Source organism: Dryobates pubescens, chromosome 22 (genome assembly GCF_014839835.1).
Source record: "Dryobates pubescens isolate bDryPub1 chromosome 22, bDryPub1.pri, whole genome shotgun sequence".
Lineage (NCBI taxonomy): Eukaryota > Metazoa > Chordata > Aves > Piciformes > Picidae > Dryobates > Dryobates pubescens.
The window spans coordinates 19,424,156-19,452,139 of NC_071633.1; the positions used below are offsets into that span (position 1 = coordinate 19,424,156).

General features: G+C 58.9%; 2 protein-coding genes across 2 annotated transcripts; one reads left to right on the plus strand and one right to left on the minus strand.

The window, feature by feature from the left end:
* Positions 1–596: 596 nt before the first annotated feature.
* On the minus strand, positions 597–17,402 carry ZFP91 (ZFP91 zinc finger protein, atypical E3 ubiquitin ligase). The gene is made up of 11 exons (XM_054171677.1): positions 17,062–17,402; positions 16,233–16,258; positions 10,958–11,179; positions 10,705–10,741; positions 9,571–9,660; positions 9,101–9,223; positions 5,734–5,784; positions 5,183–5,261; positions 4,788–4,902; positions 4,179–4,278; positions 597–3,479 (listed from the first exon to the last, which is right to left on the minus strand). The coding sequence occupies exons 1-11, from the start codon at positions 17,400–17,402 to the stop codon at positions 2,969–2,971; spliced, it is 1,695 nt and encodes a 564-aa protein (XP_054027652.1). The 3' UTR covers positions 597–2,968.
* A 5,494-nt stretch (positions 17,403–22,896) lies between these two features.
* LPXN (leupaxin) lies at positions 22,897–26,349 on the plus strand. Its single transcript, XM_054171708.1, has 9 exons — positions 22,897–22,964; positions 24,252–24,385; positions 24,498–24,553; positions 24,871–24,958; positions 25,040–25,207; positions 25,286–25,459; positions 25,531–25,612; positions 25,790–25,938; positions 26,016–26,349. Exons 1-9 carry the CDS (start codon positions 22,952–22,954, stop codon positions 26,280–26,282), a joined length of 1,131 nt encoding a protein of 376 aa, XP_054027683.1. The 5' UTR covers positions 22,897–22,951; the 3' UTR covers positions 26,283–26,349.
* The last annotated feature ends 1,635 nt before the right edge of the window (positions 26,350–27,984 follow it).

The following is a 27,984-nucleotide window of genomic DNA, read 5'->3' on the forward strand; positions in this document are numbered from 1 at the left end:
GTGAAGGAGAGACATCGAGGGCGGGAGGAGCTGCAGGAGGGCTGTGTCAGTTGAGGGTCTCAAATGGGAGTGGGAAGGAAGCTACAGCAGTCCCTCCTGCACCAGGGGTTAGCAGGCTGTGGTTAGAGGACAGACAGGCAAGGGGCTGAGCCCAGGAAAAGGGGGGAAAAAAAGGAGAGAGCTGAGAGGGGTGCGTGGAAGGCCGAGGTGGGGAGCAGCAGGGACCAGAGGTGCCCAGGCTGGGAAGCAAAGGAGCTGCTCGCCTGCATCCCAGCAATGTGGCTGATGGTAAACTCCTCGCTCTGCTCAGAGCTGTTGGGGCAGATGCAGACGAGGCAGCCTCCCTTGCCTCCCAGCCAGGTGCCAAGTGTTGCATCACCAGAGGTGAGCAAGCCCTTGACTCAAAAACATTTTAAGTGCCATCTCTCAGAAAACAAAACCCCAAGCTCTCCATTTAGTGTTCTGTGCCAGGCCCTGCCCGCCTGCACCTCCCACGGGGCACGGGGGGAGGGCACGGAACCCAGCTCCAGCAGTGCGCTCTGCAGTAAGCGTGGGGACGACTGTGGCCAACCTGCACTACACCGGCAGCACGTCTGCTGCTGCTGGCAGGATCCAGGCCAGGAGATGCCAACGCCACCGCCACGCCACGGGGCTCAGTCAGCCCCAAGCCTGCCCAGACAGAAGAGCACACTGCTGGGGCACGGAAGCACCCGAGGGGAGTTTGAACACAGCTCTGCTGCGCTGCAAGGGAGCCACCTGGGAGCTACCTGCTGGAAACCACACTAACCTGATCCAGGCAAGAAACTGGATCGCCCCAGCTGCAGAAACTGGTTCAGTTTAACAAGGTACCACCATGGACCTGACATTCACCATTCCAGAGACCCACGTTCAGGTACTGGGGCCCTCAGCCTTATCTGCAGGAGAGGCTCATGGCCAGATGCATCTCCTGCAGGCATGGGAGTCATGCTGCTGCCAGGGTGCAGGAACGTGGGATGCCCACACCCAGGACGTAAGACACCAGCCACGGTGGAAAACTGCTCAGCCACAAACCACCCCAACACCAGAAGTGTTTCAACTTGCCCTGACAAAGCTATCAGTGTAAAGGGGGAAAGGTGGGGGGGACAGCTCAGGACAAATGGCCTAATGAAAGCTGTCAGGTCTGGCCCACAGCTTCGTTTCCAGGCAGCACAGGGGACAGAGTGGGTGTTCAGAGCCAGTTTCCTCTCAAGAGTCTCCAATTAAATTCCCTGGTTTATTGCCATCCTACAGCCCCCCAGGTCCCCAGTCCTGCCCAGCTGCTGTGTGCCACAGACCGACTCAGCCAACCTTGTGCTCGAACAAGATACCTCAGTTCTCTGCTCCCAGCCACACGACCCAGAAACCAAGCAAACAGGAAAGCAAAAAAAGAGCTCAGGTTGTCCTTCACCTCTTCCAAAAAACACCACGAATTCAAGGCCACTGAATCTCCACACACAACTCAGGTCAGAGCAAAAAGATCCAAGTCTCCATAGCAGACACACCATATCCTATGCAAACTTCTGCCAGGGCCCAGAGCTGTCCTGGCCACACCAGCAGACAAGGCTCGAACCGACAGGCTTCGCGGACAGCACAGGAGAGAGAAGCTTTGAGACCGTGGCTGCAGCAGCCCCTCCCCCCAGGACGGGCCTGGGGCAGAGATGCTGACAGCCTCTGCGTCCCCTGTCAGTCTATTGCCTTGGATAAACAAGCCTGAGACAACCACATGCCATCCCTGCTTCTGTATCTCTGTCCTAGACCTGGAAAGAGAGAGGCAGAGCTGGAGGAGCTCACCCCCCAGCAGCAAGCAGCTCACCGCTGTCCTATGTCACGAGAACAAGCTCCTGGCTGATGTTCTTCCCTGAAAGGCAGGGAGCAAGGGGGAGGCTTCGAGAGCAAGGAGCTCGCCCCTGGCTGGGAGGTAGGCAACAGCCAACCGTTCCATCACTCACCGCATCCTCCTGCTACAGCGCTGCTGCAGAGCCCCCCAGCGCGAGCAGCCTCTCCTCCAGGGGCTCTGCCTCTCCTCTGGAGAAGCTGAGAGACATCTGAGCCCAGAAGGCTGCCTCCAGCCCAGCTCTCCCAGCGACCTGCTCCCTGCAGCTCGCTAGTGCAAAGGAGCCTACTGGGAAGTAGCCCAAGCTCCTTCCACCTCCACCCCCTAAGAACATAACTAAAAATACCGACCCTCTTTCAATCAATAAATAAAGGAATCTCGTTACCACAACACAAAAACGAAGCATGTTCAAAGTGCAAATTACTGTCGTCAAACTGGGATGCTCCTCCTTGCCTCTCCCACGCAGGGCTCCCGTAGCCCCCGGGCCTCTCCAAGCAAACATGATCTACGAGCCAGGGCGTTCCCTCCCCTCCACTTCCTGCCGGAGCCGGAGCCAGGGAGCGCGGTGGGGAGAGGGACGTGCGCCGCTTCACAGCTCGCCCTGCTGAGGGGGCCCTAAAGTGCCAAGCCAAACTCCCAGCCCTGGGAGAAAGAACCAGTCTGCGAGGACCAGAGTGCAGCAATGCATAGACGTTGGGACCGGGGGCCAGAGGGAGCCCTAAGAAACTTGTCCAGAGCGTATCAAATACTTTCTAGTTTGCAAGTGGTGCCACGTCAAGGAGCCAGAAAGGCAACTGCTTTGGGGTAGAGTGAAGGGTCTCAGCAGTCCCCCCCCTTGCCCTCCACCGGGGACATCCATCGCTCGGTCCGGCTCGCTCTGGTAACGGCAGCACCTGCCCCTTCCTACAAAGGAGCAGTGGGAGAGAGAGAGAAGTGGTTGGAAGAAAGAGGATGTGCTGTGATCCACACTGGAGGGGAGCAGACCCTTCGGTTATTTACTAGTACTGTAAGTTGTGTTGAACTTTCCTCTCTTTCAGTTCAGTCTCTGTTTGTTTGTTGCCTGTTTTCCTCTCTTTAAATACAGCGTCCCAGCACCCGAGGCGCTCCCCACCCACACTAGGGGCCGGCGGAGTCTGAATCCTCGATGAGCACCTCCGTGGTGGCCCCCAGGATCTCTGTGTTCATGACCAGCCCCTCCGGGTTGGCGCTGCTGCCGCCGCCCACGAAGAGCTTGCCGTCGGCCACCAGGCTGACGCGCTCCGCCCCGCCGCAGTAGGGCTTCGGCATCCCGTCGGGGCCCAGCAGCAGGCACTCCGCGGGGGCGGCGCCGCCCAGGGGGTCGGGGAGCAGGGGGAGGCCCTGGCCGTCGGTGGGGGGCGCGATGGCCTCGGGGTTAGCGCCCAGGATGTCGGTGCTGGTGATGAGGGCGCCCGCGTTGGCAGCCAGCGCTTCGGCGATCAGCACCTCGGGGTGGCTCTTGGCCTTGTGGGCCACCACGCTGTCCTTCTTCTCGAACTTCTTGCCGCAGATGTTGCAGGAGAACTGGTAGAAAGAGTCTGCGTCGTGCTTCTTCATGTGCCAGTTGAGGGAAGCCTTCTGCCGGCAGGTGAAGCCGCAGATCTCACACCTGCCAGAGGAGAAGGGGGAGGTCACCGCAGAGGGACGGCAGCGAGGAGGCCGCCCGGAAAGCAATGCAAAGGAATCATCTGGTGCTGGCTGCAGCTCTGCCAGCTCTATCTGCGCAGGGCTGCGGCGACCCGGAGCAGTGCTGAGACGCTGCCTCGAGGAGCGGGTGAGCCAAGTGGCAGCTCCCACTGATGTGTGTTTGGAGAGCTGGGATGCCAGGCTCCAGCCCTCAGAGCTGTCCCTGCGCTCAGTGCAGCCCAAGAAAGCTGTATCCAAGGGTCTGTTCAGGTTGACAGAGAGGAGGCTGAGGGGAGACCTTACTGCTGTCTACAACTACCTGAAAGGAGGTTGTAGAGGGGCTGCTGCTGGTCTCTTCTCACAGGAAATTAGTGCTGGAACAAGAGGGAATGGCCTCAGGCTGCCACTGGGTAGGTTTAGACTGGACAGGAGGAAAACGGTTTCCAGGGTAAGAGTGGTCAGGCCTCAGAACGAGCTGCCCAGGGAGGTGCTGGAGTCACCAACCCTGGATGTGTTTAGAGGCGGTTTGGATGTGGTGCTCGGGGATATGGCTTAGGGGTGAGCCTTGCAGAGTAGGGCTCTGGGTTGGACTTGGTGATCCTGAGGGTCTGTTCCAAGCGGGATGTTCCTGTGATTCTGTCCCTCAAAGCAGGGGAGCAAGGGCCAGGCAAGAGGTACTCACTGCAAGGGCTTCTCGCCCGTGTGGATCATTCGGTGCACTGCCAAGTTATGAGAACTCTTAAAGGCTCGGGCACAGTACTCACAGATGTAATCCCTTTGATCTAGAAAGCAACACCAGTTGGAGCATTACTTCCCTGCAGACCTGCTCCCCTTCCCAGCTCTCACATGCTGCAGGTAAAGCTGCCCAAGAAGCAGCAGAACTAGAAGTGCTGGGAGGCCAGCAGGCATAGCAGAGGAGGAGGTGTCTCCCAGTACAGCCCAGCAGCTGGCTGGGAGAGTTAAAGCATGATTAAGACTCTCCTAAGAGCTAATTATCCATTCTGGCCAATACTGAAGGGCTAGCAAATGAGGTTAAAGCTTGGCTTGGTTTCTTCCCCTACACAACTCTCAAGTGATACTTGCCAGAGGGAGAACTCCAAACTCTATGGCCTGTTCCTTCCATTTCCTTGAAAGATAGCAATCCAGAAGGACAGAACACCCTGCTGCTGCAAATTATCCCACCTGCCTTGGCTTTGCTCTCCTCAAAAGCCCCAGAGGCTCCTCCTGCCCTCCCTTCTCTCTGCTCACCGACCTGAAGCGCTTGCATCGTGCCTGTCCCGCTTCCCTGTACCTGTGTGATGCTTGGCGTGCCGCAGGAGCTGCTTCTGGAGGCGGAAGAGCCGACCGCAGGAGGGGTGAGGACACACATACTTTTTCTTCAGCAAGTGCTGGTACTTTATGTGATGCTGTAAAGCAAGAGTGAAAGCCTGAAGACTCTTCACATGGCTAAGAGAACAGCTGAGACACAGGGAGCCCAGAGGGCCCCTCAGCAGACTCCAGTCACTGAGATGGACACCAAGCAACAGGACAGGGACACGCACGGCCACAACTGATTGCATCTACCATAAAGGCAGTGCTAGGAAGGAGTGCCCCAGTGCCAGCCAGTGAAGGACCGGCTTGCCTCTTCCAAATGGTCCTTTCCCTGCCTCAACCCTTCATCCAGGAAGTGAAAAAGCCTTAACCAACCTGCAGGTACCGTGGGTGAGCCAGGACTGTGCCACAGCCTTCCATCTCGCAGCGCACATACTGGATGGGAGGCTTCTTCCTAAGGAGTCAGCAGGGAGAGTGGCAGTGGTTAGCTGATGCAGCTGGAGCCAGGGCAGCAGCGAGGTCAACGAGTGCCAGGGCAGCTTGGTGATGGCAGAGCACAGGATTACTGCTCCAGCAGTCCTCTTTGGGCTATGCTGATAAAGTCTCTGTCTGAGAGTTCCCTCTGCTCCTAGCACTACCTGAGGAGTCTCCCCCGAGCTGAGAAAACCACAGGGGACACAGACTTCCCAGAGCCTTGTTCCTGGGCAATGCCAGGCTAGAGAGCTACTTGGAAGTGGGGAGGGGGAGTGCTGATTCAGTTAGCTGAAACCAAACCCACCCTTACAGGGAGAAGGAAAGGAGGGAAGTCAAAGCACAGTGCTTGTGCCTTGTGCACAAGTGACAGCTTTGAGACAATCAACATGTCTGTGCAGGGTGCAGGGGAAGCAAGTCCTGAGGAGGGAGCTAAGCAGAGGGCACTCACTCACCTCCTCTTGGGCAGCCTTGGACTTTTGTCATCCTTTCTCCTCCTTCCCCTCCTGTGACAAACAAGGTTACAGAAACAGACCTGAGAGCAGCTTCCTTACAACATTAGTGAGCAAGACTTTGTGAAGTGTGTGCTAGGGAGCAGGAGCAGGATGTGTGAAACACACTACAGTGCTCCTGTGCACTTTGAGCCTGGAAAGCAAGGCTGCACCCAGCAAGGCAGCTGCTGTGGATCCCAGACCAGGAAACACTCTGGTCAGAGCTGGGCAGGCTCCCTAAAGCAGCTGAGCACCTGGGCCTCTGTGTGCAACCTGCTCCTGCAGGCTGCTCCCTGTGGAGCTGTGATCCCCACACTTCTGACAGTTTCTTTGCAGGACACTGGGTGCCATGTGGCAGACCTCAAACCAGCCCAAACCAGGCTGGTGCTGCATGGCTACCAACCAGCTCTAGTGCACAGGGCTGCCTCTCTCCAAGGTGTCACAGCTCACCACTCACCACCACACAGCTGCCAGCACAGGACAAGGGGCAGTGGCTATGAACACCAGCACAGGAGCTTCCACCTCACCATGAGGAGGAACTTCTGCACTGTGAGGCTCCCAGAGCCCTGGAGCAGGCTGCCCAGAGAGGTTGTGGAGTCTCCTTCTCTGGAGCCCTTCCAGCCCCATCTGGATGCACTCCTGTGTGACCTGTACTGGATTCTAGGGTCCTGCTCTTGCAGAAGAGTTGGAGTTGATGATCTCCTGAGGTCCCTTCCAACCCCTAACATCCTGTGCTGTGTTTCTTTCCTCTTGCTGGTCCTAAGCTGCTGCACATTGGGCTCTTTTCATTCTGTTGGAGATGGCTGCCTGAGGCTCGTGGTGATGTTGTTTGTGTCAGATGCTGCTGTGCATAATGAAACCTGTGCCCACTCTGAAAGCTTGGCTTGAATGCTGAGTGCCTGCTCAGCATCTTACTGGCATGGTTTTGCAATAAAGATGTCTCAGTATGGTCTGGAAAAGACTTCCATCAATCCACTGTAAGTGTCTCTGCAGCAATGTGAGCAAGCAGGCAGAGTGCTCTGGGCAGGGCTGCTGCCTGGGAGCTGCATCCTGCACATCAGCAGAGGGCTGCTGAGGCACAGCAGAGATTTTGTTTTGCCTTGACAGGTGTACAACCTGCTGTGGTTAATGCAGAGGGCTGCAGAATAGCTGCTAGGTCATTAACCTCGTTCCTCCTAGTTGTGCAGGTTGTTTTTCACATGATGTGAAATGTTAGGCAACAGAGCAGAGGAAGTGGGGAGCAGCAGCAGCTGTGGACTGTGGTGGCAAACTACCTGTTTATAAACCATGCTCTGGGAGCTGGAAGCTGTTGTGTGAGCAAACCACATGAAGGAAACCACAGGAATCTGCCTCTGACCTGCACTCTATTGATTTTTTTTTGCCTTTTTTGCCTCTTCTCTGGAGCTTGCAGTTAATGAGGCAGCAGCCTGCTAGCTGTCTGCAGCAGGCACTTACACAAGCAGAGTGCTGAGTGCTGATGTGCAGCCTGGAAAAGGATGAATTTCATTCTAACATCAAAAGTTGTTTGGACAGTTGCAGGCTGAAAAGAAAGGGCAGGGTGTGGTGCCTGGGTGAGGGCTCCCAGAAAAGCCTTCCCCACTGCTCTGTGCAGGGGAGTTGGTCACTTCTGACCACAGCCTGCTGGGCTGTGCCTGGCTGATACACAGGCTCACAGGATGCCAGGGCTTGGAAGGGACCTCAGGAGATCATCAAGTCCAAGCCCTCTGCCAGAGCAGGACCCTGGAATCCAGCACAGGTCACACAGAACACATCCAGATGGGGCTGGAAAGGCTCCAGAGGAGACTCCACAACCTCTCTGGGCAGCCTGCTCCAGGGCTCTGGGAGCCTCACAGTGCAGAAGTTCCTCCTCCTGTTGCAGTGGAGCCTCCTGTGCTGGAGTTTCCATCCACTGCCCCTTGGCCTATCCCAGGGTGCAGCTGAGCAGAGCCTGTCCCTGTCCCCTCCCTCTTGACCCCCAGCTCTCAGCTATTGATAGACATTGATCAGATCCCTCTCAGCCTTCTCCCTCTCCAGACTGAACAGCCCCAGGGCTCTCAGCCTCTCCTCCCCAGGCAGTGCTGCAGTCCCTGCAGCATCCCTGCAGCCCTCCCTTGGACTCTCTCCAGCAGATCCCTGTCCCTCCTGAACTGAGGGCCCAGAACTGGCTGCAGTATTCCAGGTGAGGCCTCACCAGGGCAGAGCAGAGGGGGAGGAGAATCTCCCTGGCTCTGCTGGACACACTCCTCAGTGCACCCCAGGACCCCATTGGCCTTCTTGGCCCCCAGGCCGCATTGCTGTCCCATGCAGAACTTGTTGTCCAGCAGCACTCCCAGGTCCTTCTCCCTGGGGCTGCTCTCTAGCAGAGCCCCAGGCCCCAGACCTGCAGAGGGAGCCCAGATTGCTCCAAGGCTCCCAGAGGAAGGAACCACAGCAGCTTTTGTGTACTTTCAACTCAACAGCTCTTGGTGTTTTGAACTCAGCACCCCAGAGAGTGGCTGGGACAGGCACATCAACACAACCTCCCTCAGCTGCCAGAAGGGAAGCCTCAGTGCTGAGCTCCAGTGGCAGCACACCCAAAGGTTTTGAGTCTCCACTCCAAGCACCAGAGACTGACTAGGTAGCAAAAGTTTCTTGTTTCACTTCTCCAAAATGAGGGAGGACACAGCTGGCTGTCCTGAGCCCTGGCATGTTAGTCCCCAGTGTAGGAAGAGGACACTTAACCAGATGCCATAGAATGGTCTAGGCTGGAAGGGACCTCCAAAGCTCATCCAGTCTGCAGGGCTGGAGCAGCTCTGCTCTGAGGACAGGCTGAGGGAGCTGGGGGTGTTCAGCCTGCTGATGAGAAGGCTCCAGGCAGACCTCAGAGCAGTCTTCCAGTACCTGAAGTGGGCTCCAGGAAGGCTGCAGAGAGACTGCAAAGGCCTGAAGGTACAGGGCCAGGGGCAATGGCTTCAAACTAGAGAAGAGCAGATTGAGATTGGATATCAGGAAGAAGTTCTTCACTGTCAGGGTAGTGGAACACTGGAGCAGGCTGTCCAGGGAGGTGCTTGAGGCTCCTTCCCTGGAGATACCCAAGGTGAGGCTCAGCAAGGCCCTGGGCAACCTGATCTAGTTGGAGCTGTCCCTGCTGACTGCAGGGGGTTGGACTGGATGACCTCTGGAGGTCCCTTCCAGCCTGGACCATTCTGTGATTCTACCAGAACCAAGGCTTCTGCCTTATTATCTTTCAGGACCAGATGAGGAGGAGGGAGGTCACCACCACCACAACACTGATACACAAGCAAGGCTGTGAAATGAACACCACACTCTGCATAACTGCACTTTTCCTTACTTCCTTGGTGGTTCTTCATCTTCCTGGAACTCACTCTCTTCTTTCACTTCTACTTTGATCTCTTTCTGCTTCTCTTTTTCCTCCTTCACCTTGCTAGCTTTCCTCCTCTGCTTTGGTGCTTCCCTACAAAGACATAAACACAACAGATCACTCCAATACCCTTCCCATTGTCTGCTCTTCAGAAGCATTTAAGCAATAAAAAACCCCTGGAGCTACATTCAGCTCAGTTTATCCAAGTCCCACTTTCAAGCAGAACTCTGAGCAAGGATTAATATAGAACTTGGCAGCCAGCAGGGCTCTAAAGGCTTCAGTCTGCCAGAGAAGCAGCATTTAGGAAGCACTGAGTCCACTGGGAGCCATTCCACCTCTGCAGCTAGCACAGGTGCTTTGGGTCACACAGTGCTCATTAACCAAGGTGTCACTTTGGTTGTCTGTGTCTGCAAGCACAGCAAAGGCCTAACCCAACTTACTTCTCCAGGTGGGGCCGGTAAGTTTCATCTCTTGGATCATCTTTGAAGGGAACTTCTTCCTCACTGATGAGCATCTCCTCCTCATCCTCACTGTTGGGAGGGGGAAAAAAACCAAGAGAGGACTTTACACAATCACAGAAACATTCAGCCTGGAACAGAGCCTCAGGATCACCAAGTCCAGCCAGAACCCTGCTCTGCAAGGCTCACCCCTAAGCCATCTCCCCAAGCACCACATCCAAACCACCGTGAAACACATCCAGGGCTGGGGACTCCACCACCTCCCTGGGCAGCACATTCCAATCCCTGACCACTCTTGCCAGGAAAAAATGTTTCCTACTGTCCAGTCTAAACCTGCCCAGTGGCAGCTTGAGGCCATTGCCTCTTGTTCTGTCACTAATGACCTGTGAGAAGAGACCAGCAGCAGCCTCTCTGCAAGCTCCTTTCAGGAAGCTGCAGACAGCCAGGAGGTCTCCCCTCAGCTTCCTCTGCTTCAAACCAACCATCCCCAGCTCCTTCAGTTGCTCCTCATCAGATTCATTATCCAGGCCCTTCCCAGCTTCCTTGCCCTCCTCTGCACTGCCTCCAGCACCTCCACAGCTGACTGAGCTGCCCAAAACTGGACACGACACTCAAGGTGTGGCCTCCCCAGAGCTGGGTCCAAGGGGACAATCCTCTCCCTAGCATCAACAGCTTAAGCCCTGCTGCAGGGATATTCCTGCATCATCCCCTAGGACAGGAAAAGCACTGCTCCACAGCACTTGCTCACCCAGCCTGACCTTGGAGAGCTAACAGCTTGCACTGACTAAGAAGCACAATGACAGCCAAAACAGACAGGCTGGGCAGAGCAGTCCCCTCCGACGTGCCCCCTACCCACAGCCCCTGCTCCTGAGGGAGCAGAGGCAGCAGGTGCGATGCCCAGACCAAATCTCACTGCCCACTCCTCCACAGCACCTCCTGACATCTGCAGTCCACCTGGAACCCAGACTGAGAGCACACAGGTCCAGGGCTGAGCAAGAACAGAGCTCCTGTGCAGCCCAGAGCCTTCCACAGAGGACATAAAGCAGAGCCCCTCGAGTGAGCTTCCCCGTCCGGAGGAGCGGCGCGGGAGGCAAACAGCACCGAGGCGTCGCCTACCTGAGTGCAGCGGGAGACTGATGTCCTTCTGTCACCTCTGAAAGGGAAAGTCGCCATTAGCTTCAGCCTGTTCGCCGCAGTGAGCTCATCCAGATACCTCTGCTGCCGTTCAGTGCCCGGAGCGCCGGCGGCAGAGGGTTCCCACGGCCGAGCAGCGCCGCGCCCGCGCCGCGCCCGCGCCACGCCCGCGCCACGCCCGCCTTCGAGGCTCCCGGCCCTCGCCCCCTGCAGGCGCCTCCCGCCCCCCGCCTACCGTACTCCAGCTGGTCCGTGTTCGGCTCCGACTTGCAGACGAGCTGCAGGGAGGCAGCCTTGGGCCTGGCCGCCCGCGGGAGCTCAGGGTCGCGCTGGCGCCCGGCGGCCGCCCTGCTGCTGCGCCAGCCCCGGCCAGGCCTGCCGGCGCCGCCGGGAGAGCCGTGGCCGAGCGCGCCCGAGACCTCCTCCTCCTCCTCCTCCTCCTTCTCTTCTTTGGGATCTGAAACACCCGTGGCAGTCTCTGTAAGGACACGAAGCGCAACTGCTGCCATTAACTCGCGCCCCCCGCCCGCCCCGCCGGCTGCTGCCCACAGAGCTGCAGCACAGCCAAGCAGGGCACAGCCCAGGGTGAGCCCCAGCAAGCCTTCATGTAAAGCTCTCGTCGCAGCCCCTGCTGCCTCCAAACGGGCTCACACCTCCCCCTGACAAAGGCTTACAGAAACCCCAGCTCACAGGTGCCAGGGGCTGGCAGGGGCCTCTGGAGATCGGCAGGTCCAGCCCCCTGCCAGGGCAGGAGCAGAGAACCCAGCACAGGTGGCACAGGAACACATCCAGGTGGGGATGGAAAGGCTCCAGAGGAGGCTCCTCCACAACCTCTCTGGGCAGCCTGCTCCAGGGCTCTGCGAGCCTCCCAGTGCAGAAGTTCCTCCTCCTGCTGAGGTGGAAGCTCCTGTGCTGCAGTTCATATCCATTGCCCCTTGGCCTATCCCAGGGTGCAGCTGAGCAGAGCCTGTCCCTGTCCCCTCTCTCTTGACCCCCAGCCCTCAGATACTGACAGACATTTATTAAATCCCCTCTCAGTTTTCTCCTCTCCAGGCTGAACAGCCCCAGGGCTCTCAGCCTCTCACAGGGCAGTGCTGCAGTCCCTTCAGCATCCTTGTAGCCCTCCCTTGGCCTCTCTCCAGCAGATCCTGAACTGAGGAGCTCAGAACTGGATGCAATATTCCAGGTGAGGTCTCACCAGGGCAGATTATTTACTGTCTCTGATCTCTAAGCACAAGACAGACACTCCTGAACCTCAGCAACTGCTTGATGACAGACTAGCTTCAAACCTGGGCCATGTTAGAAGCCAGGCTGGGAGAATCCCCCAAACACATAATTAAGCAGGCTTGGACACCTTGTAATTACCCTGAGGAATCTGAGCTGGATGCTCCCAGCCTCAAGCTCAAGCCAAAGGCATCATGAGCCCTGTTAGCCCAAGGTCTCTGCACTCATTTATAGCTTCTGCAGGTGGTTTCTTTTTGGCTGGTGGCAGAGCTCCAGCCATGGTTTGGCAAGAGAACAGAACTGGCTAAGATGTTTGCATGTGAGCAAGTTCCTCCCTTAAAACCAGCATCTCCAAGCCCTTCTCCACAGCACTGCTCTCAACTCGCTCATCCCCCAGCCTGGATCTGCCAGGACCCAGGTGCAGGACCTTGCACTTGGTCTTGTTGAACCTGATGAGGTTCACAGGAGCCTGATTCTGCCTGAGCACAGTGATGTGAACTCTGTGTTGAACAGCAGGTGGGACCAGGGGGATCCTGAGGTCTCTCCCAACATGAACTCTTCACACCAAGCCTTTTGAGTCCTTTTACTTCCAGCATGTAGCCTGCTCTGTGTGACTCATTCCCCAGTCCTTGATTAACAGAGTGGGAACAGTCACCACCTGACTGGAATACAGGATGCTGAGGCATCACAATCTCACTGTAGAGCAGCAACCAAGGCCAATGCCTTGCACATATGAAGCCACTCCACCATCAGAGCATGAACTGCATTGACCCACACACCTCCTGACTTCCTGGTTTAGCAGATCCAGGTGAGCTATGACTGCTTTACATTGTCAGTCCTAACTGTGAACACCTCCAGGGCTTTGGGTGTTTCCTGGAAAGCTAAATCAAACCCAAAGGCACCTGAAGCCCTCCTCTCAGAAACCTTCCCCTCACACCATGCCCTGCTGCCAGTGCCAGCACACACAGCTGCTCCTGGAAGAGGCCTGCTCCCCTGAGTCAGGCACTCGGCTGAAAATCTCTTAGCAAGGGATTTTCAAAGCTCCTTGGGGTGTTGAAAGAGACCTCTGCCAGGACACATTTCTACCACTCCCCACTCTGCTTCACTCCTCTGCAGTGAAGCTGTTCAAGGAGCCTTCCCCACAAGAGCCCTCCTCCTTTGTACTTCCTCCTCTGCCTCAGCATGGCTCTGAACACCCTGATCTAGTGTGAGGGGTCCCTGCCCATGGCAGGGGGATTGGAACTGGATGATCCCTGAGGTCCTTTCCAACCCTGACAGTCTTGACATTGCCAAGAATACCCCAAAAAGGCCTCAGTGCCAATGAAAATGACAAACTGAAAGCACACAGGAGAAGTAAGTTGCATAAACCAAACCTCCACATCATCTGCTCTGCACAACTCCAGCAGAGCAGCACCAGGCACACAGAGCCTGAGTGTTCATTCATGGGGTGACACCTCTGTACCAACCCTTCCAACCCCACCCTCTTCCTTCTTACTGTGGCAGGAGCAATCTGCTCCCAGTCTGCAGCTCCAAAACCTCAAAGACAAAGCACAGATGGAAGGCAACACACACACAACAAAAACAGCCAGAGGGGCTCCAGCACCAAGCACAAACCTAGCAGCACCTCTGTATGCAGCCACTACTCCAGGACAGCTGCACAGCCTGGTCTTTCACCTGCTACAGAAAGAACTTCACTCAGAGCCTTTAGAGTGATTGGCAAACAGCAGAGGCAAAACAATCTTACTGAAAAAAAGAGAGTGGATGAGAGTTTGCAGCTGGCTTGGATGTAATATTAAATGGGAGAAGTGGCTTTTGCTTGACTGCTGACCTGGCTGGAAGAGTCACACCAAGCACTGGGAAGGAAGCAGGTCAAGGATGTTCACTGAGCTAGATCCCAATCACTAAAGCTATCCAGGCCTAAGCAAAATGAAAATCATTTCCCCAAGAACACAGAGAGCAGCTTGGGAAGCCAGATGTGAATCCTGCTACTACTACATTGCCTGACTCCAGCCCCATCAATTCTCTGATCAGCTGAGGTGGATCGTTGCACTGCTGCAGCGGAGCTGCGGGCACAAAGAGGAGGGAAATGTTTGCCACTGCACGGCTGAGCAGGGCCAGGCAGGGAATGCAAGCAGCACCACCTCCTAGCTCTGACACAACACACACCTCTAACCTTCCCACCACACCTGCACACTCAAACCTTTGTGTTTGTGCTCCCAAGCCAAGAGAAGTGCCTGCCCCCACGGCACCACCGAGAGCAGCAGCGCTGCCCCCGGCCCAGCAGCTCGCCGGCAGCGCAGATTCAGCCAGGGCTGCACACATCACAGCCAAGAAGAGATGGAGAAGGACCTGGGGGTGCTGCTGGACAACAAGTTCTGCATGGGGCAGCAGTGTGCCCTGGTGGCCAAGAGGGCCAATGGGGTCCTGGGGTGCATTCAGAGGAGTGTGTCCAGCAGAGCCAGGGAGGTTCTCCTCCCCCTCTACTTTGCCCTGGTGAGACCTCACCTGCAATACTGCAGCCAGCTCTGGAAAGCTGCAGCTTGCTTACATCTGAACAGGCTGCTTCCAACATTCTGTGCTAAAGGCCACAAAGGAGGGAGTGGGAAGGAAGTTTCTCTCCTGCAAAGTGCCTTATCTGTCTGAGGAAGGCACTTCATTTGCTCTGCCTCATGCCTTCCCCAACAAGCACAAGCATGGTGCAGCCACCTCATCCAGCTGGAGCACAGAGGCACAGATTTCTCACCTCTGTGTTTCTAAAGACTGGAGGGGAAAAAGCCACAAACAAAGCAAAGCAAAGCAAACCAAACCAAAAATCAGCAAAGCAGATTTCCTTTGGGCTCCTCAGTGACAATTTCCATTCTGACTGGGAGGCTCATCACTTCAAAAAGAGCCCAAGAACCGGAGGAAACACCTTTTCCACTCTCACATTTTAGGGCAGCTGAGTTTCCCACAGCCTAAAGCTAAAACCCTAAAATGGAAGGAGTGCAGAGAGCCCCAGATGTGGGAAACCTCAGACTGGCATTTGCTATTTTCAAGCAAGTCCCAGGGAAGAGTGGGGTTAAAGTGGAACTGTTCTGCCCATTTTTCCACCCCTACCACATAAACATTTCTCCTGAAGGGTACCCAAGACGCTGGACTCACCACAAAGCTGTGATGTTGGCACTACATGAAGTGATGACCCCAGGCCTTCTGCCACACTCCTGCGATTGTGCCTTGGCCCAAGGGGTTGAACCTCTCTTACAATGAATCCTCTGCCCACCCTCTGTGCAGCAAGAGCCAAATGCACACCAGTGGGGCCTGTGCTAAACACACATTGGCTAATTCTGCAGCAATCCACCTTGCCAGCCAGAATTCTGATGGATTTCAACACTGTCATGGCTTGAGTTGAACCTGCTGCTGATTCAAACCAATACAAACCCCCAAGGGAACAGAGAGCTACTGAAGTACCAGACTAAAAGGCACCCTTCAAGACACAGATGCCTGCAAACAACAACTGAACAGCTCCAGCAGAAAGGTGAAGTCATTTGCACAGGTGTCTGACCTTCCTTCCTCACCACTTCAGGTCTCTGACAGTTCTCTAGGGCCAGACCAAAACCAACACTGCACAAAGCCTTTCACTTGGAGCTGCTTCAGAAGTCATCACTGCATGAGGAGCAAAGCCCTCTAACATTTTGTTTGGACAAGAAGCTGTTAAGTAGAGAGGCAGAGTTCACATGGCTGGCAGTGGCAGCACAGAAGTTCTGCTCCTGGCTGCATGCCCCCCAGCTGGGGCTTTCTGGGTTAGACTCATCAAGCTCCTCTCTCCTCTTCAAAACTTTGCTCTTTCATCCTTGAAGACACAAGCATGAGAAATTCACCATCCACCAAAGCCAGAACATGGCAAGGGTAAATATTTGAATACTCTCACTTCAAGACCTCTTTCACATGTCTCTTGAGGACCCACACCTGTACTTTAAGACCAGCAGCACTGATAGCAGCCCTGGGTTTGCTGCCTCCTGAGAACCACTGCATAACAAGAGCTGTCAAATGGTGTGGCCTCAACCTCCCCCAGCACAGCAAGACCCTGGTGCTTATCTAAAAGAGTAACTTTTAACACACTGAGCACAAGCAGCAGCAGCAGTTTATTGCAGTTCCAGAGTCTTGACAGAGACCTTGGGAAAAAAGAGCCAATCATCAAGCAACAAAACACTCTTTAAAAGGGCTCCAAGAGATGCTTGGCTGCCTTTGTGGGAAAGCTCTGACTTTCTGGGTGGCATACAAGAGTAAGAGAGTGATTTAGCTCTTACCTTTACCAGCTGCTTTATCTGTGCACCTGAAAAAAAGAGTACAAAACATGAACATGAGAGAGCTCCTACAGCATGGCAGCAGAAACAAGAAAATAGATGATGCTGAGAACAAACCCTGACTCCCAACTGGGGGCAGACCCATTGCCATGTTCTCAAATCACTGCTTTCAACCCCATAAACCAAGGTGGACTGCCTCACCCAGAAAAAGTTTAGGTGAGCTGGAACAATAAAGCAGCAAGAGCCCACTCTGGCCCACAGCAAGACTAAACTGAAGAGGCTGTGGTCAGAGAAAGGCAGCTCAGCTCCAGGACCAAGTGCCCCAAGCACCCTGGTGCAGGTGACTGCAGTGGTGACTGCTCTGCTACTCCAGAAAGAATGCAGCAATGAGATGCTGTCATCCTCTCCAGGAAAACAAACGCCGCCACCGCCTTCACCGATGCCCTGGGGCATACAGGGCCAAAACAAGCTGGAGACCGAGGAGCACGGAGGAAGGCAGATGCTCTTCCCGAGGACGCTGCGCGGCCGGCGGCTCACAAGGTGCTTCGGTTCGACTCACAGTCGAAGGCACACCTGCCGCAACAGGCAGGGCGGCCGTGAGCCGGTGGCACTTGAGACACTGTTTTTCTCGGGCAGGGACCGGTGGGGCCGGCCCGCAACAAAGAGGCACAGCGCCGGGGCACCCCCCAGACGGAAGCGGGCCCCGGGGCCTAGGTGCCACCCGAACGGGACAGAGAAGAGGCCCCTCGTCCAGGACAGCTTCCCAGCCTCCCACCCCCGATCGCGACCCAAGGGAGAGCGGGGACCAAGCCCGGTGCCGCAGGGCACTCACCCGGCCCGAGGGGCCTTCTTGGCCGCGGGTGGCGTTTCGGCGGCGAGCTGCTCGGCGGCGGGGCGGGCCCCGGGGCTACTCCGCCGGCGCCGAGGATACTCGGCCTTACGACGGCGAGAAACGGCGGCAGCGGCTCCCCCCGCGGCCGAGGCGGCAGCGGCCCGGCCCCGTTCCCGGCCGCCCCTTAGCACACGGCTGCCTCCAGACTCCTCCCCTTGATCGGCGGCGGACAGGGGCGGACGGCGGCGACCCGAAGGCGGCGGCCTCTCAGCCGCCGCCGGCGGGCCTTGGGCAGGTGGCTGCTCCTCGGCGCCCGCCGGCTCCTCGGTGCCCGCCGGCATCGGGGCGGCGAGCGGCAGGACCACAGCTACGCCTGCGGGCTCCACCCTCCCTCCCGCCAAACCTCACCTCGCCCGCCTCGGCCGCGCCCAATCACCGCCCACCGCCCACCTCCGCGCGGGGGAGCGAAGGACCCACCTCCTCCCGCGCCCGCCAATACGCGGGCGGGAAGCGAAGGATAGCCACGCCTCCCAGCTCCGCCTCCTCCTTCCCGCGACCCTCCCGCCCGTCTCCTCCGCTCGCGCACCACCTGGCCAATGGGCTGCCCGACTGCGACGGGGCCCGCCCCCTCCACTGTCGTGCGGCCAATGAGCGGGCCACGCCCCGCACGCCCCGGGCGTGCGCCACGCCGCGCAGGCGCCGCTAGGGCCACCGCGCTCGCTCTCCCACTCCCCCCCCGGCCGACCCCGCCGCGGCGCCCACCCGAGCGCGGCCCCTTCAGCTGCCGCTCCGCCGGCCCGCCGCCCGGTTCGCCCCTCCGCCGTGCGTCCGCCGCGGGGCGCTCGGCGCTGCCAGACTCCCTACCGCCGCCGCTGCCTTGCGCCCCTCCGGCTGCCCCCAGGTCCCGTCACCCTGCGGGCGAGGCCTGGCAGGGAAAGCCGTTCGTCCCCAGCCCCGCGCGGCCGCTCCCTGCCGCCGGGCTGCGACGCCGCTCGCGGTTCCGGCGAGGCCTGGCGGCGGAGCCTGCTTTTGGCTGTCGCTTCTCCTTTAAGAAAAAAAAAACCGCCCCGTCGGGCGGCGGGTGAAAGTCGGTGACAAAATGGCGGCCGGCGCAAAGGGGGTGGGGCTTGGCTGTCCTGTACCGCCCTCTTCCGTCCAGCCTCCGCGCATGCGCGCTGCTTGCCGGGAGATGTAGTTCCCCGCGGCGGAGTAGGCTCGGCCCTGCCGGAAGCGGCCGCGGGGCACGCCGGGAGGCGGCCGGCCGAGCCGCCCTTGCCGCGGACGGCAGGATGGCGGCCGGCAGGATGGCGGCCGGCGGGCCCGCCCCGGGGCCCAGGCAGTGCCCCTGCGGCCGCAGGATCTCCATAACGGATGAGCACGACCGTTGCGTCCTCTGCCTTGGAGCGGGCCACGACCCGCTGGGCTGCGGGGTCTGCGCCGCCATGGCCCCCTGCGCCGCTCGGCTTCGCGGGAAGCAGCTCCGCGCCCTGCTGCAGGCCCGGCCCGGCGCTGGCACTGACCCGCTCCCTGGGCGGGTGAGCTGCGGAGCAGCAAAGGGGAAAGCCACCAAGCGCCGGCACGATCTCGCCTTCCCTGCCCGTAGTCAGGGCTCGGTGCCAGCGCCGCAGCCGGTGACCCCGCTGTGCCTTCCGGCAGAGCCTGGGGGAGCAGCTCCGCTGGAGCAGCCGATACTGCCATCTCCAAAACCTGAGCTGCCTCCTCAAGGCAAAGCTTGGGCAGTACCTGACAACGCGTACTCCCCACAGAGGAAGCACTGTCATGTAAGAACCAAACAGAATCCAGAAGCTGCAAGCCCACAAATGCTGAAGCCACCACCTTCAAGCGGTTCTGTGTCCCAGCCTCCACCCCATGCCCTCCACCCACTGTCGGGACCAGAAGAGCCCTCTGGGGACTCCCAGTGGCTGGGCATGCTCTCTGACCTGGCCAGATCCATCCTCCTTATAGCCGAGGCTGCATCAAGACCCAGAAAGCAGCCTTCAGCACTCGCTGCAGAGCCTTTGGTGAGCTCCAGTGCATCCAGGATGCTTTCAGAACCAAGGACATCCTCTGGATCTCAAGAGCTGTCCTTCCCCCTGGACGAAGGAGTCACCTCCAGTCGGATACCCTTTCTGCCAACAGCTTCAGTACAGCCACTGTCGCCCCCCTGCCCAGCAGTGTCCCCTCACCCCACCTCACCAGCAGTGGTTTGTGACTCATCCAGCTGGAACCCAGGTGTTGCCTTTGGGCATGAGGATTCCTGCTCTGATTCTTCTGGAGAGGAGGATGTGGCTGATCTTGCCTCCCCTTTCAGAGCAGAACAGAAGGGTGCTGCTTCCACATCAGAAAATCCATCTTTCCCCCAGTTTTTGAGAAGATTGGCTAATCTGGTTGGGTTTCATTTAATTCCACTCCAGGAGTCGGCAGGGAGCCTCATGGATCAGTACCTGGGTCAAAGCCCCTCCTGCAACAGAGTTGCTGTGCCCTTGCACCCTGTCTTGGACAGGCTGGTAAAGAAAGTGTGGCAGGCACCGCACGCTGCGCTCCCTGTGTCCCAGGAAGTGGAGAGGAAATACCTCCTCCCCGAGGACGCGGTGGGTTACAGCTCTCAGCCTGCCCACAAGAGCGTGGGAGTGGAAGCAGCAGCAGCGAGGGAGAAGGGCAGAGGGGAGCCCAGCTCTGCACCCCAGAGCCCCCAGCTGCAGCCCCTGCAGTCGTTTGGCCGGAAGGTTTACCGGGCGGCGGCCGCAGCCCTTCGCGTGGTGGACTACGAGGTCTACATGGCCAGAGGGCAAGCTGAGCTCTGGAAGAAAGTTTCTGTGCTGACAAAGAAACTGCCTCAGGACCTTCATCAGGCCTTGCAGAACATTGCCCTCGAGGGCACCGACCTGGCCAGGCACCAGCTGCAAGCAGCCTTTGACGCAGGGGACACGCTGGCGAGAGCTGCTGCCTTGGCGGTGGATGCGCAGCGGTCTGCTTGGCTGCAAGCCGCCGGCTTCCAGCAGGAGGTGCAGGCAAAGCTTCAGAACTTACCCTACACGGGGAAGGATCTGTTTGGGGAGCAGGTGGAAGCCGCCTTGCAAAGGGCTGAAGAGAGGCAGGCAACGCTGCGCTTCCTGCGCTCCGTGTACTGCCCCCCTGCCCCCGCGCGGCGGCGCCGGGAAGGGGAAGGCTCCGCTGCACAAGCCGGCGTTCACCTCCACGCTGTGCTTCAAAGGCATGCAGCGCTCTCCTGGGAAGGGGACCCCGCCACGGTAGCAGCACCAAGCGGTCTTTATTCCCTCTGACACCAGAAGGGGAATTCAAAGAGCCTGAGGTAGTGAGCTGCTCAGTCAGGCTCGGGAGCCGAGAGCCATCCCTGTGAGCAGCTGGGCTGCCTTTGGTTTCCTTCCCCTCTTGTGGTTTGGACTCCTAAGCTTTGTTAGGTGTGACTGGAAATGGGTGCCCACAGCTCCACTCCTCAACTGCTGAGAGTGCTCCAGGGACCCCTCTGACTGGAGGGCTGCACACAGGCTGGTTGCTCCTGGCAAAGCCAGCAGGCTGTAGGGAGCAGGACAGCCTAAGGAGGAAAGAGCCAGACAAGTTCGGGCCAGGGGGGGATTGCTCCACCCCTTGCAGGCCAAGGCAAGAGGCTCCTGCAGAAGCTGTGGCAGTGCACAAACCTTCTGCAGAGTTGGGTTCCTGGGTGGCTTGAGGTTGGGTTTCAGCACAGCCAGCTGGGCTGGCTCCTGGGCTGGGGCAGCCTGGTGTGCATTTGTTTTTCTTTCAGCTGCACTGCTGCTCTCTCAGGGAAGGAATTAAGCAATGCCTGCTGCTGTGTGTGGTGTGAGGGGCTGAAAATGCTCTCTCTCCCCACAAGGATTTGTCTAGCTGGAAGCCTGAGAGGCAGCACTTCCCCGGCACAGCCCTTCTGCTGCAGGTGAGGCAGCCTGGCAGCTGGGACAGGACTTTGCCTTCCTCCTTAAATAAAGTCACTTTCCTTGCAAGGAAAACACTCTGGCTGGGGGAAGTTATTCTCAGCTTGCTGTTGGGATGGGTTTCTGCCTTGCAGGTGAGGCACAAGGCCTGTTACAAGGGCTTGGCTAAGCCAGGGCAGAAGGACACAGCTCAGGTCAGGACACAGGTGTTGGGCTGCTGTTTTGCAAGGGGAACATTTGCAAGTGAAGCTCCAGCTCCAGGCAGCCATTCCCACCAGGGCTCACCTTCCCACTGGAAGGGGAGAGTAAATTACTGAGAAGTCTAAAGCAATCCCAACCCTGCCACAAAGAGGAAGATTCTGTTCTCTGCAGAAAGGGAAGTGCCTGACCCAAGGGCCCTGTCTGGAGGCAGCTGGAAGGGAGGGATAGAAGCAGCTCCTCCTCCTCTCTTTCAGGTGGCTCTCAGTAGTGCCTGCCCTGAAATGCAGCCCAGGACTCAGAGTTCAGCCTCCCCAGTGACCTTTCCTGAGGTGAGACCCTTGGGACATCCCTGCTGCTGGCAGGTAGCAAGAGAGGTGGTAGCAGCTTGGAGGGGCAATAATGAAGTGAGCCTCAGCATTCCAGCTTGGTGCAAAGGGGCTGAAGTTGACCTTGCTCCCCCTTGCTGCTGCAGATGGGACCAAGGGCGTGTGAGAAGGAATGCCCAAGGCCACCTCAGCTTGGCCTCTTGAGCAAGTGTTCATTCCTCAGGGGTGTAGGATGCTGCAGGGCCCATGGCACAGCGCTCAGGGGACTCAGGGAGAGGGTGGGTGTGGAAGGAGCAAGCTCAGACCAGTCTGAGAGACACTGACAGGTGCTGACTGCAGCCCCTGATCCTGCTGGCCTGCTCTTCCCCAGCCTGGGGTTGGACCTCTCGCTGCCCAGGATCAGCAGCACGCCTGAAGGAAGCACCTTGTGTCGTGGTGGAAGCAGTGCAGTGCTGTCTTGCAACCCTTTCTCTGAGGGTCTTCTGGAAGCTCCCTTGATGAGGCATAAAAGCTGCCAGAGCAAAGCTGTGCCCAGAGCTAGAGCTGCTCCTGCCTGGCAAACACAACAGAGCCATTTGGCTTGGGTAGGAATTGCTCTCCCAGAAGCCACCTGCAGTGCCCCTGTCTCAAGAGAGAGATGCAGGTGCCCAGGGGCTTCTCCCCCGAGGTGCCAAGGAAGGGAGCAGCCTGGCTCAGGAGAAGCAGAAAAGCCCCAGGGGAAGGTAAATCCCTCAAGTTGCCAGCACAGAGCACTGCTCCAGCCTGCTCCTGGCTGTTGTGCCTGGCTGGCAGTGCTGTGCTGAGCTGTGCCCAGCAGCTGCACGTGTGGTACCTCTGGAAGGCTTTTAGGCATCAGCACAGAGAGCATGGAGAAGAGGCAGCAGCGGTGGCACTGCCACCAGCGCCTGCCCTGCTGCAGGCAGCCCAGCCCTTGTGCTCAGGCTGGCTCTAAATGACACCAAGAGCTTTGCCCTTAGCTGGGAACAAGAGGAGGCTCCCAAAGCATCCCCCAGAGGCTGAGGCTGTGCTAGAGCTGCTGTCACTGCAGGTCCTGGGCCTGCTTCTGTCACAGACACATTGCCACCTGGTGCAGGGGTGCCACTGCTTGTCACAGGCAGCTGGTGGCAGCTGGGCAGGGCCTGGGGCTGCAGGCTGCCTGTGCTCAGCCTTCCAGCTGAGAAGGCCGAGGGGCTGGGGTGGTTTTACCCAGACAGGCTGAGAGCCAGGCTCTTCCTCCTCCAGACCCAGCCTGGGGCTGCTTCTGGCTGCCTTTGCCCCAGCCCCTGCCACTGCTTTCTTCCTGTTGCCCATCACGTGGTGCAAAGCACACAGCCCACAGAGGAGAATCTCCCCGAGTGGCAAACCCCAGCCCCAGAGGGGAACTGCAAGCCTGCAGCCTCGTGCCCTGCGGGTGCTGCCCCGGCCCCCAGGACCCCCCACCACGGCAGGATGGAGGATTTAGGTAAGCTGGGGCTCTGCAGGGCCAGCCCTACGCCCAGGCTTGGGGCAGGGTCTTGCTTCAGCAGCTCAGAGGAGCTTTGTCTTTCCGCTGCCTCGGGGTGGGGTGGGGCGGCCCTGAGCGCCCTTCACCCAGCTGCCCACCCCCAGGGCAGGATGCGGCCACCACAAGGGTGCTGCCCTCCTGAAGGAGTGCTTGCAGCAGGGCTCCTGCTTTCCCCTGCGCCGTCTCTGGCTTGCCAAGCAGCACTCACCAGCCCTCAACTGCACTCCGGCACAACCCCCGGCAGGGCTGCGCCTCGGGGCCCTTCCCGCAGAGAGCGAAGTGCTGCTTCGGGCTGGCCCTTGGCATCCCCCTGCCCTCACGCTGGGGGAGCAGGGGGATTGCCCCCACTCCAGCGCAGCTGCTTCTCCGGCCCCGTGCCCCGGGGCAGGGCTGACCCCCGGCTCCCTTAGACCTTCTGCTGCTCTCTTTGGGGCCGCTCGGCTCCGCGGTGTGCAGCCAGGATCTGCATCGCTGCTGCCGCAGCCGTTTCCTGCCGCTCCAGTTCTGACCAGGTGCTCGTTCAGCCCCCCGGCTCCGTCCATCCATCCCTCCCCCCAGGCAGGCGAGGCGGTGAAAGACTTCCCGATCGCTGTAATCGTTAAGAGCACGCTGGGAATCGACCCGAAGGGCTGCGAGCCCCGAGCGGAGCTAAGCGCGGCTCTTAGGTGGAGCTTAGCGATACAGATGAGTTAGGACGGCTAAGAACTTACTTTACATCGCTGAGGTCCTTTCACTCCTGGGCTTTCCTTGTCACCTTCTGGTCTTCCAGCGACATCTCTGCTGCATCTCCTCCTCCCCGCTGAGTCTTCCTGCTGGTTTCCAGCTGATCTTTGAGGGCTAAGAGTTTTTCTCCTGGTCGCTCTGTACCCAGCAGCTGCAGCTTCACCTGAGCTCCAGGCTGGACCAATGCCTGTGTTAATTAAAACACACAAACCTATCTCCTGTGCTGAAGCCTCTCTCTTCTGCTGCTGGGAAAGCTTCCTAGCAGGCAGGAATTCCAGCAGAGAGAAAACCACCGAGTGGAAAACAATTAGGGACTCCCCTTCCTTCCTTCCTTCCCAGGGGAGACGCCGCAGGGAGAGCAGCTCCATTGCTGCCCCAGCCACAGCTGGCACAGCTGGCACCAGGCTGAGCTGCTCCTCCTGCTCCTGGGCTTTCAGCAGCGGCACAAAGCTGCTGTGGGGAGTGCAGAGGCAGGGAAGGCAGCCAGGGGCTGTGGTACCTGACCCAGGGCCCTCTCTGCAGATGCTCTCCTGGCAGAACTGGAGCAGAGCTCTTGCCCAGCCTCTGAGGACTGCAGGCTGCAGGTGCTGGGCTCCTTCAAGCAGGATCCGGTCCCAGATGAGCCTCCCACCCTTTGTGGCCATGAAGCCCCAAAGGTAAGGCCTTGGCACAGTGGGGCTGGTGGATGAGACCGGGGCGGTGGTGCCAGGCAGGCAGAGGGCCAGGGGAGCACCCTGCAGGCTTGGCCACAGAGGTTTGTCCCTCTAGGCACAGATGCCACCTCAGGCTCAGCCTCTGCAGCAGACTTTGAAGACAGCACCCAGGTAAAACATGGCCTTGGGAGGGCAAAACCATCTGGGGCTCCACTTTGCCTTGCTTGGATACATCCTCTGGGGGCAGCTGACCTACAGCACACCAAAGATCAGGTGCAGGAGCTGAGGGGGGTGGGGGGAGTTGTGTACCCTGCATCTCTACAGCACTGCTAAAGTGAGGGCTGAGGTGCCACAGGTGGCCATCCCTCCACAGACTGTGCCCTAGAAGGAGAGGGCAGCGCCTTGTGGGGGGATGTTTCTCAGCCTCAGGTACTGTCTGACCTTGGGGTGGAGCCACAGCCTCCCTCTCTCTCTGCTGTGCCCAGCAGCCCCACGCCAGTCCCACAGCCCCCACCCACGGCAGCTGCCCAGCAGCTGGATGAGCTCCTGGCTGCCCTGGGCCAGATGCAGAGCAAGGTGAGAGCCTTGTCTGGGGGAGGGGACACCGGGGGCCAGGCCCTCACCAGCCCCTCACCATCCTGCTTTCCTGGCCAGCAGGGCTGCTTCCTGGCAGAGGCTGCAGGAGAAGGAGCCAAGGCGCCAGCAGAGCCCTCACCCTCACTGGACAACATGCTGGGCAACCTCACCCAGGACCTGCAGCAGCTGGGCATCACAGCTGCCCCCGCGGGCATCTGTGCCACCTGCCACAAGCCCATCGCCGGCAAGGTGAGCCCTCGCCCTCCTGGTACCCCTCTCTCCTCAGCTCCTGGCCTCCCCTGGAGCTGCCCTCCCTCCTCCTCGCAGGTCCTCACAGCCCTAGGCAAAACCTGGCACCCTGAGCACTTCACCTGTGCCCACTGCGGGGAGGAGCTGGGCAGCCAGCCCTTCTTCGAGCGGGACGGGCGGGCATACTGCCAGGAGGACTACCAGCAGGCCTTTGCCCCCCGCTGTGCCTACTGTGCCAGCCCCATCTGTGAGGTAGGACACCCCCCGGCCCCCTCCATCGCCCTCGGCCTCCACCAACCTCCTCACCTCGCCTCTTCCCGCAGAGAGTCCTCACAGCCCTGGGCCAGACCTGGCACCCGGAGCACTTCTTCTGTGCTCACTGTGGGAAGGTGTTTGGAGACGAGGGTAGGTGCCAGGTACCCCCTACCCCCGGTACCCCCTCCAGAGCCCAGCCCCCAGGCCTGTTGCCCCACCCAACATCAGCCCATCCCTTGCCCACCGCCTCCCATCCTGGGCACCCCGCAGCCATGCCCCGCCGCAAGCCTTCCCCGGGGGGTGCCCACCCTAAGGCTCTCCCCCCAGGTTTCCACGAGCAGAACAAGAAGCCCTACTGCCACCAGGACTTCCTAGCCCTGTTTGCCCCCCGCTGCCAGGGCTGCGAGCGCCCCGTGACAGACAACTACCTGGCAGCCGTGGGGGGCGCCTGGCACCCCGAGTGCTTCGTCTGTGCGGTGAGTGGGCAGCAGGGGAGAGGCCCAGCAGGTGCCCGAGGCTGTGCCAACCTTCTTCATCTCCTTCTACCCCCCAGGACTGCCTGAGAGGCTTTGCTGGCAGCTCCTTCTTCGAGCTGGAGGGGAGACCCTACTGTGAGCTGCACTTCTACCAGCGGCAGGGCAGCATCTGCCAGGGCTGTGCCCGCCCCGTCACCGGGCGCTGCATCACGGCCGGGGGGCGCAAGTACCACCCCGAGCACTTCACCTGTGCCTACTGCCTGGGCCAGCTGCAGAAAGGCAACTTCCACGAGCACCAGGGCAAGATGTACTGCCAGGCCTGCCACAAGAAGCTCTTCCTCTGAGTCCTCTGCCCCACCACCAGCCCCCAGCACCGTCCCTGCCAGGTCAGCCCTGGCATCATCCCTGCTAAGCTAACCCTGCCTCATGTTGTCCTTGCCAAGCCACAGAGCCTGGGCATTGCTCCCTTGCCCTTCTGAAGCAATAAAACAGCTGCCCCTGCTCCCTGCCTTGGCTCTGCTCACTGGTGGCTGCAGGGGCGAGGTGAGGCAAGGTGGGAGGGCTGGAGGCCCCCACGGCCAGCTGCATCCAGCTGTGCTGCCCCTGGGTGCAAGAGGTTCCCCTCTCCCGGGGTGACTCTGTCACACTCACTTCTACCCCATAAGCCAGAGGGCAGCAGCCCTGCCCTCCCAGGAGCAGGTCAAGCTCCAGCTGCACTGCACCATGCAGGAACTCAGCACCACCCCAGCCCAGACTTGCTCTGCACCCTACTGCAAGGCTGCTGCAGTAAAAGCTGATGGACAGCAGGAAGCAGAAAACTGCTCCCTGAAAGGAACGGCCACAAAGCTCCAGCATTTCCTCCTCTACCTTCAGACACAGAGAGGTAAAACCAGAGTGAGTGGAGCTGGTGTTTGAGCCTGGCTTTGCTGTTCCCCAGCAGGGGATCTGCATGGTTGCAGCCTAGTCCTGCTCTGCCAGGGCAGCCCTGCCTAGAGGGCTCCCCCAGCAAGGCTTTTCAAGCGGCATCTCTTCACTTGTGCAAAGCCTACCTGGCACCAGAGGTGAGGGAAGACTCAGGGAGAGACCTCCCCAGCTGGGTGCTCTGCAGAGGGCTTCCAGCTGTCTCCCAAGCACTCTGCAAAGCTGCTGGAGCTCAGCACAAAGCCTCCAATGCTTTCTGTGCTCTCCCCTCCTGGGCTGGGAAGGAACACACAATGTCCCACAGCAGCCCCAGAGGGCTCGCCACAAAGTGGCATCTCGCAGGGCTCAGAGGCTGCCCCTGGAAAGGCAATTCTTGAGGGCAGCTGCGGGAGGAAGGGCCAGGGGGCAGCCTGGGAGGCAGAGAGACACTTTAAAAACTTTATTTATATAAAAAACCCTCATTTTTGTTTCCAAAGCGTTACAAGAGTGTGCACAGGAATCAGCCCACGGCCCGGGCTGCTCCCCACCCCCCGCCCCGCAGGGCTGGCCCCGGGCAGGAGGGGGGAAGGGAGGAGCCTCTCTTGTTTTCTTTTTTGGTTCATTTGAAATTCAACATTTAAAAAGGAATTAGTGTTTTACATACTCAGAGGAAAATAGAAGAGTTAGACCCCAGAACAAAACCAAACCAAGCTGAGGTGGGGCTGGAGTCAGGGAGGGCTCAGCCAGAGCTGGGAGGGGCTTTGGGGCAGGAGCAAGGCACCAGTTCTGCCCACGGCAGCCTCCCCACCCCCCAGACGAGCCCAGAATGGGGAGGGGGCCTGCTCCAGTTTGCAGCCTCCTACAGAGGCTTCCAGTTGCAGAGGGAGCCCAAGGGCTTCCCTAAAGATCACAGCACTTAGATACGCTCCCACCACCACCACCACCAGCGCAGAGGGGAGGAAGGTACAGCCCAGCTCCTCTGGCAGCTCACTCTGCCCAGGACAGGCTGCAGACCAGAGCCCTGCATCCCATCACTGAGAGGGGAGGGAGGGGAGGTGCTGGGATTCCCCCTCCCCAGAAACAGACTTCCAGCCCCACTGCAGACAGTTAAGGCTCCCCGTGGGGAAGAGCTCAGCCCTGCCAGAA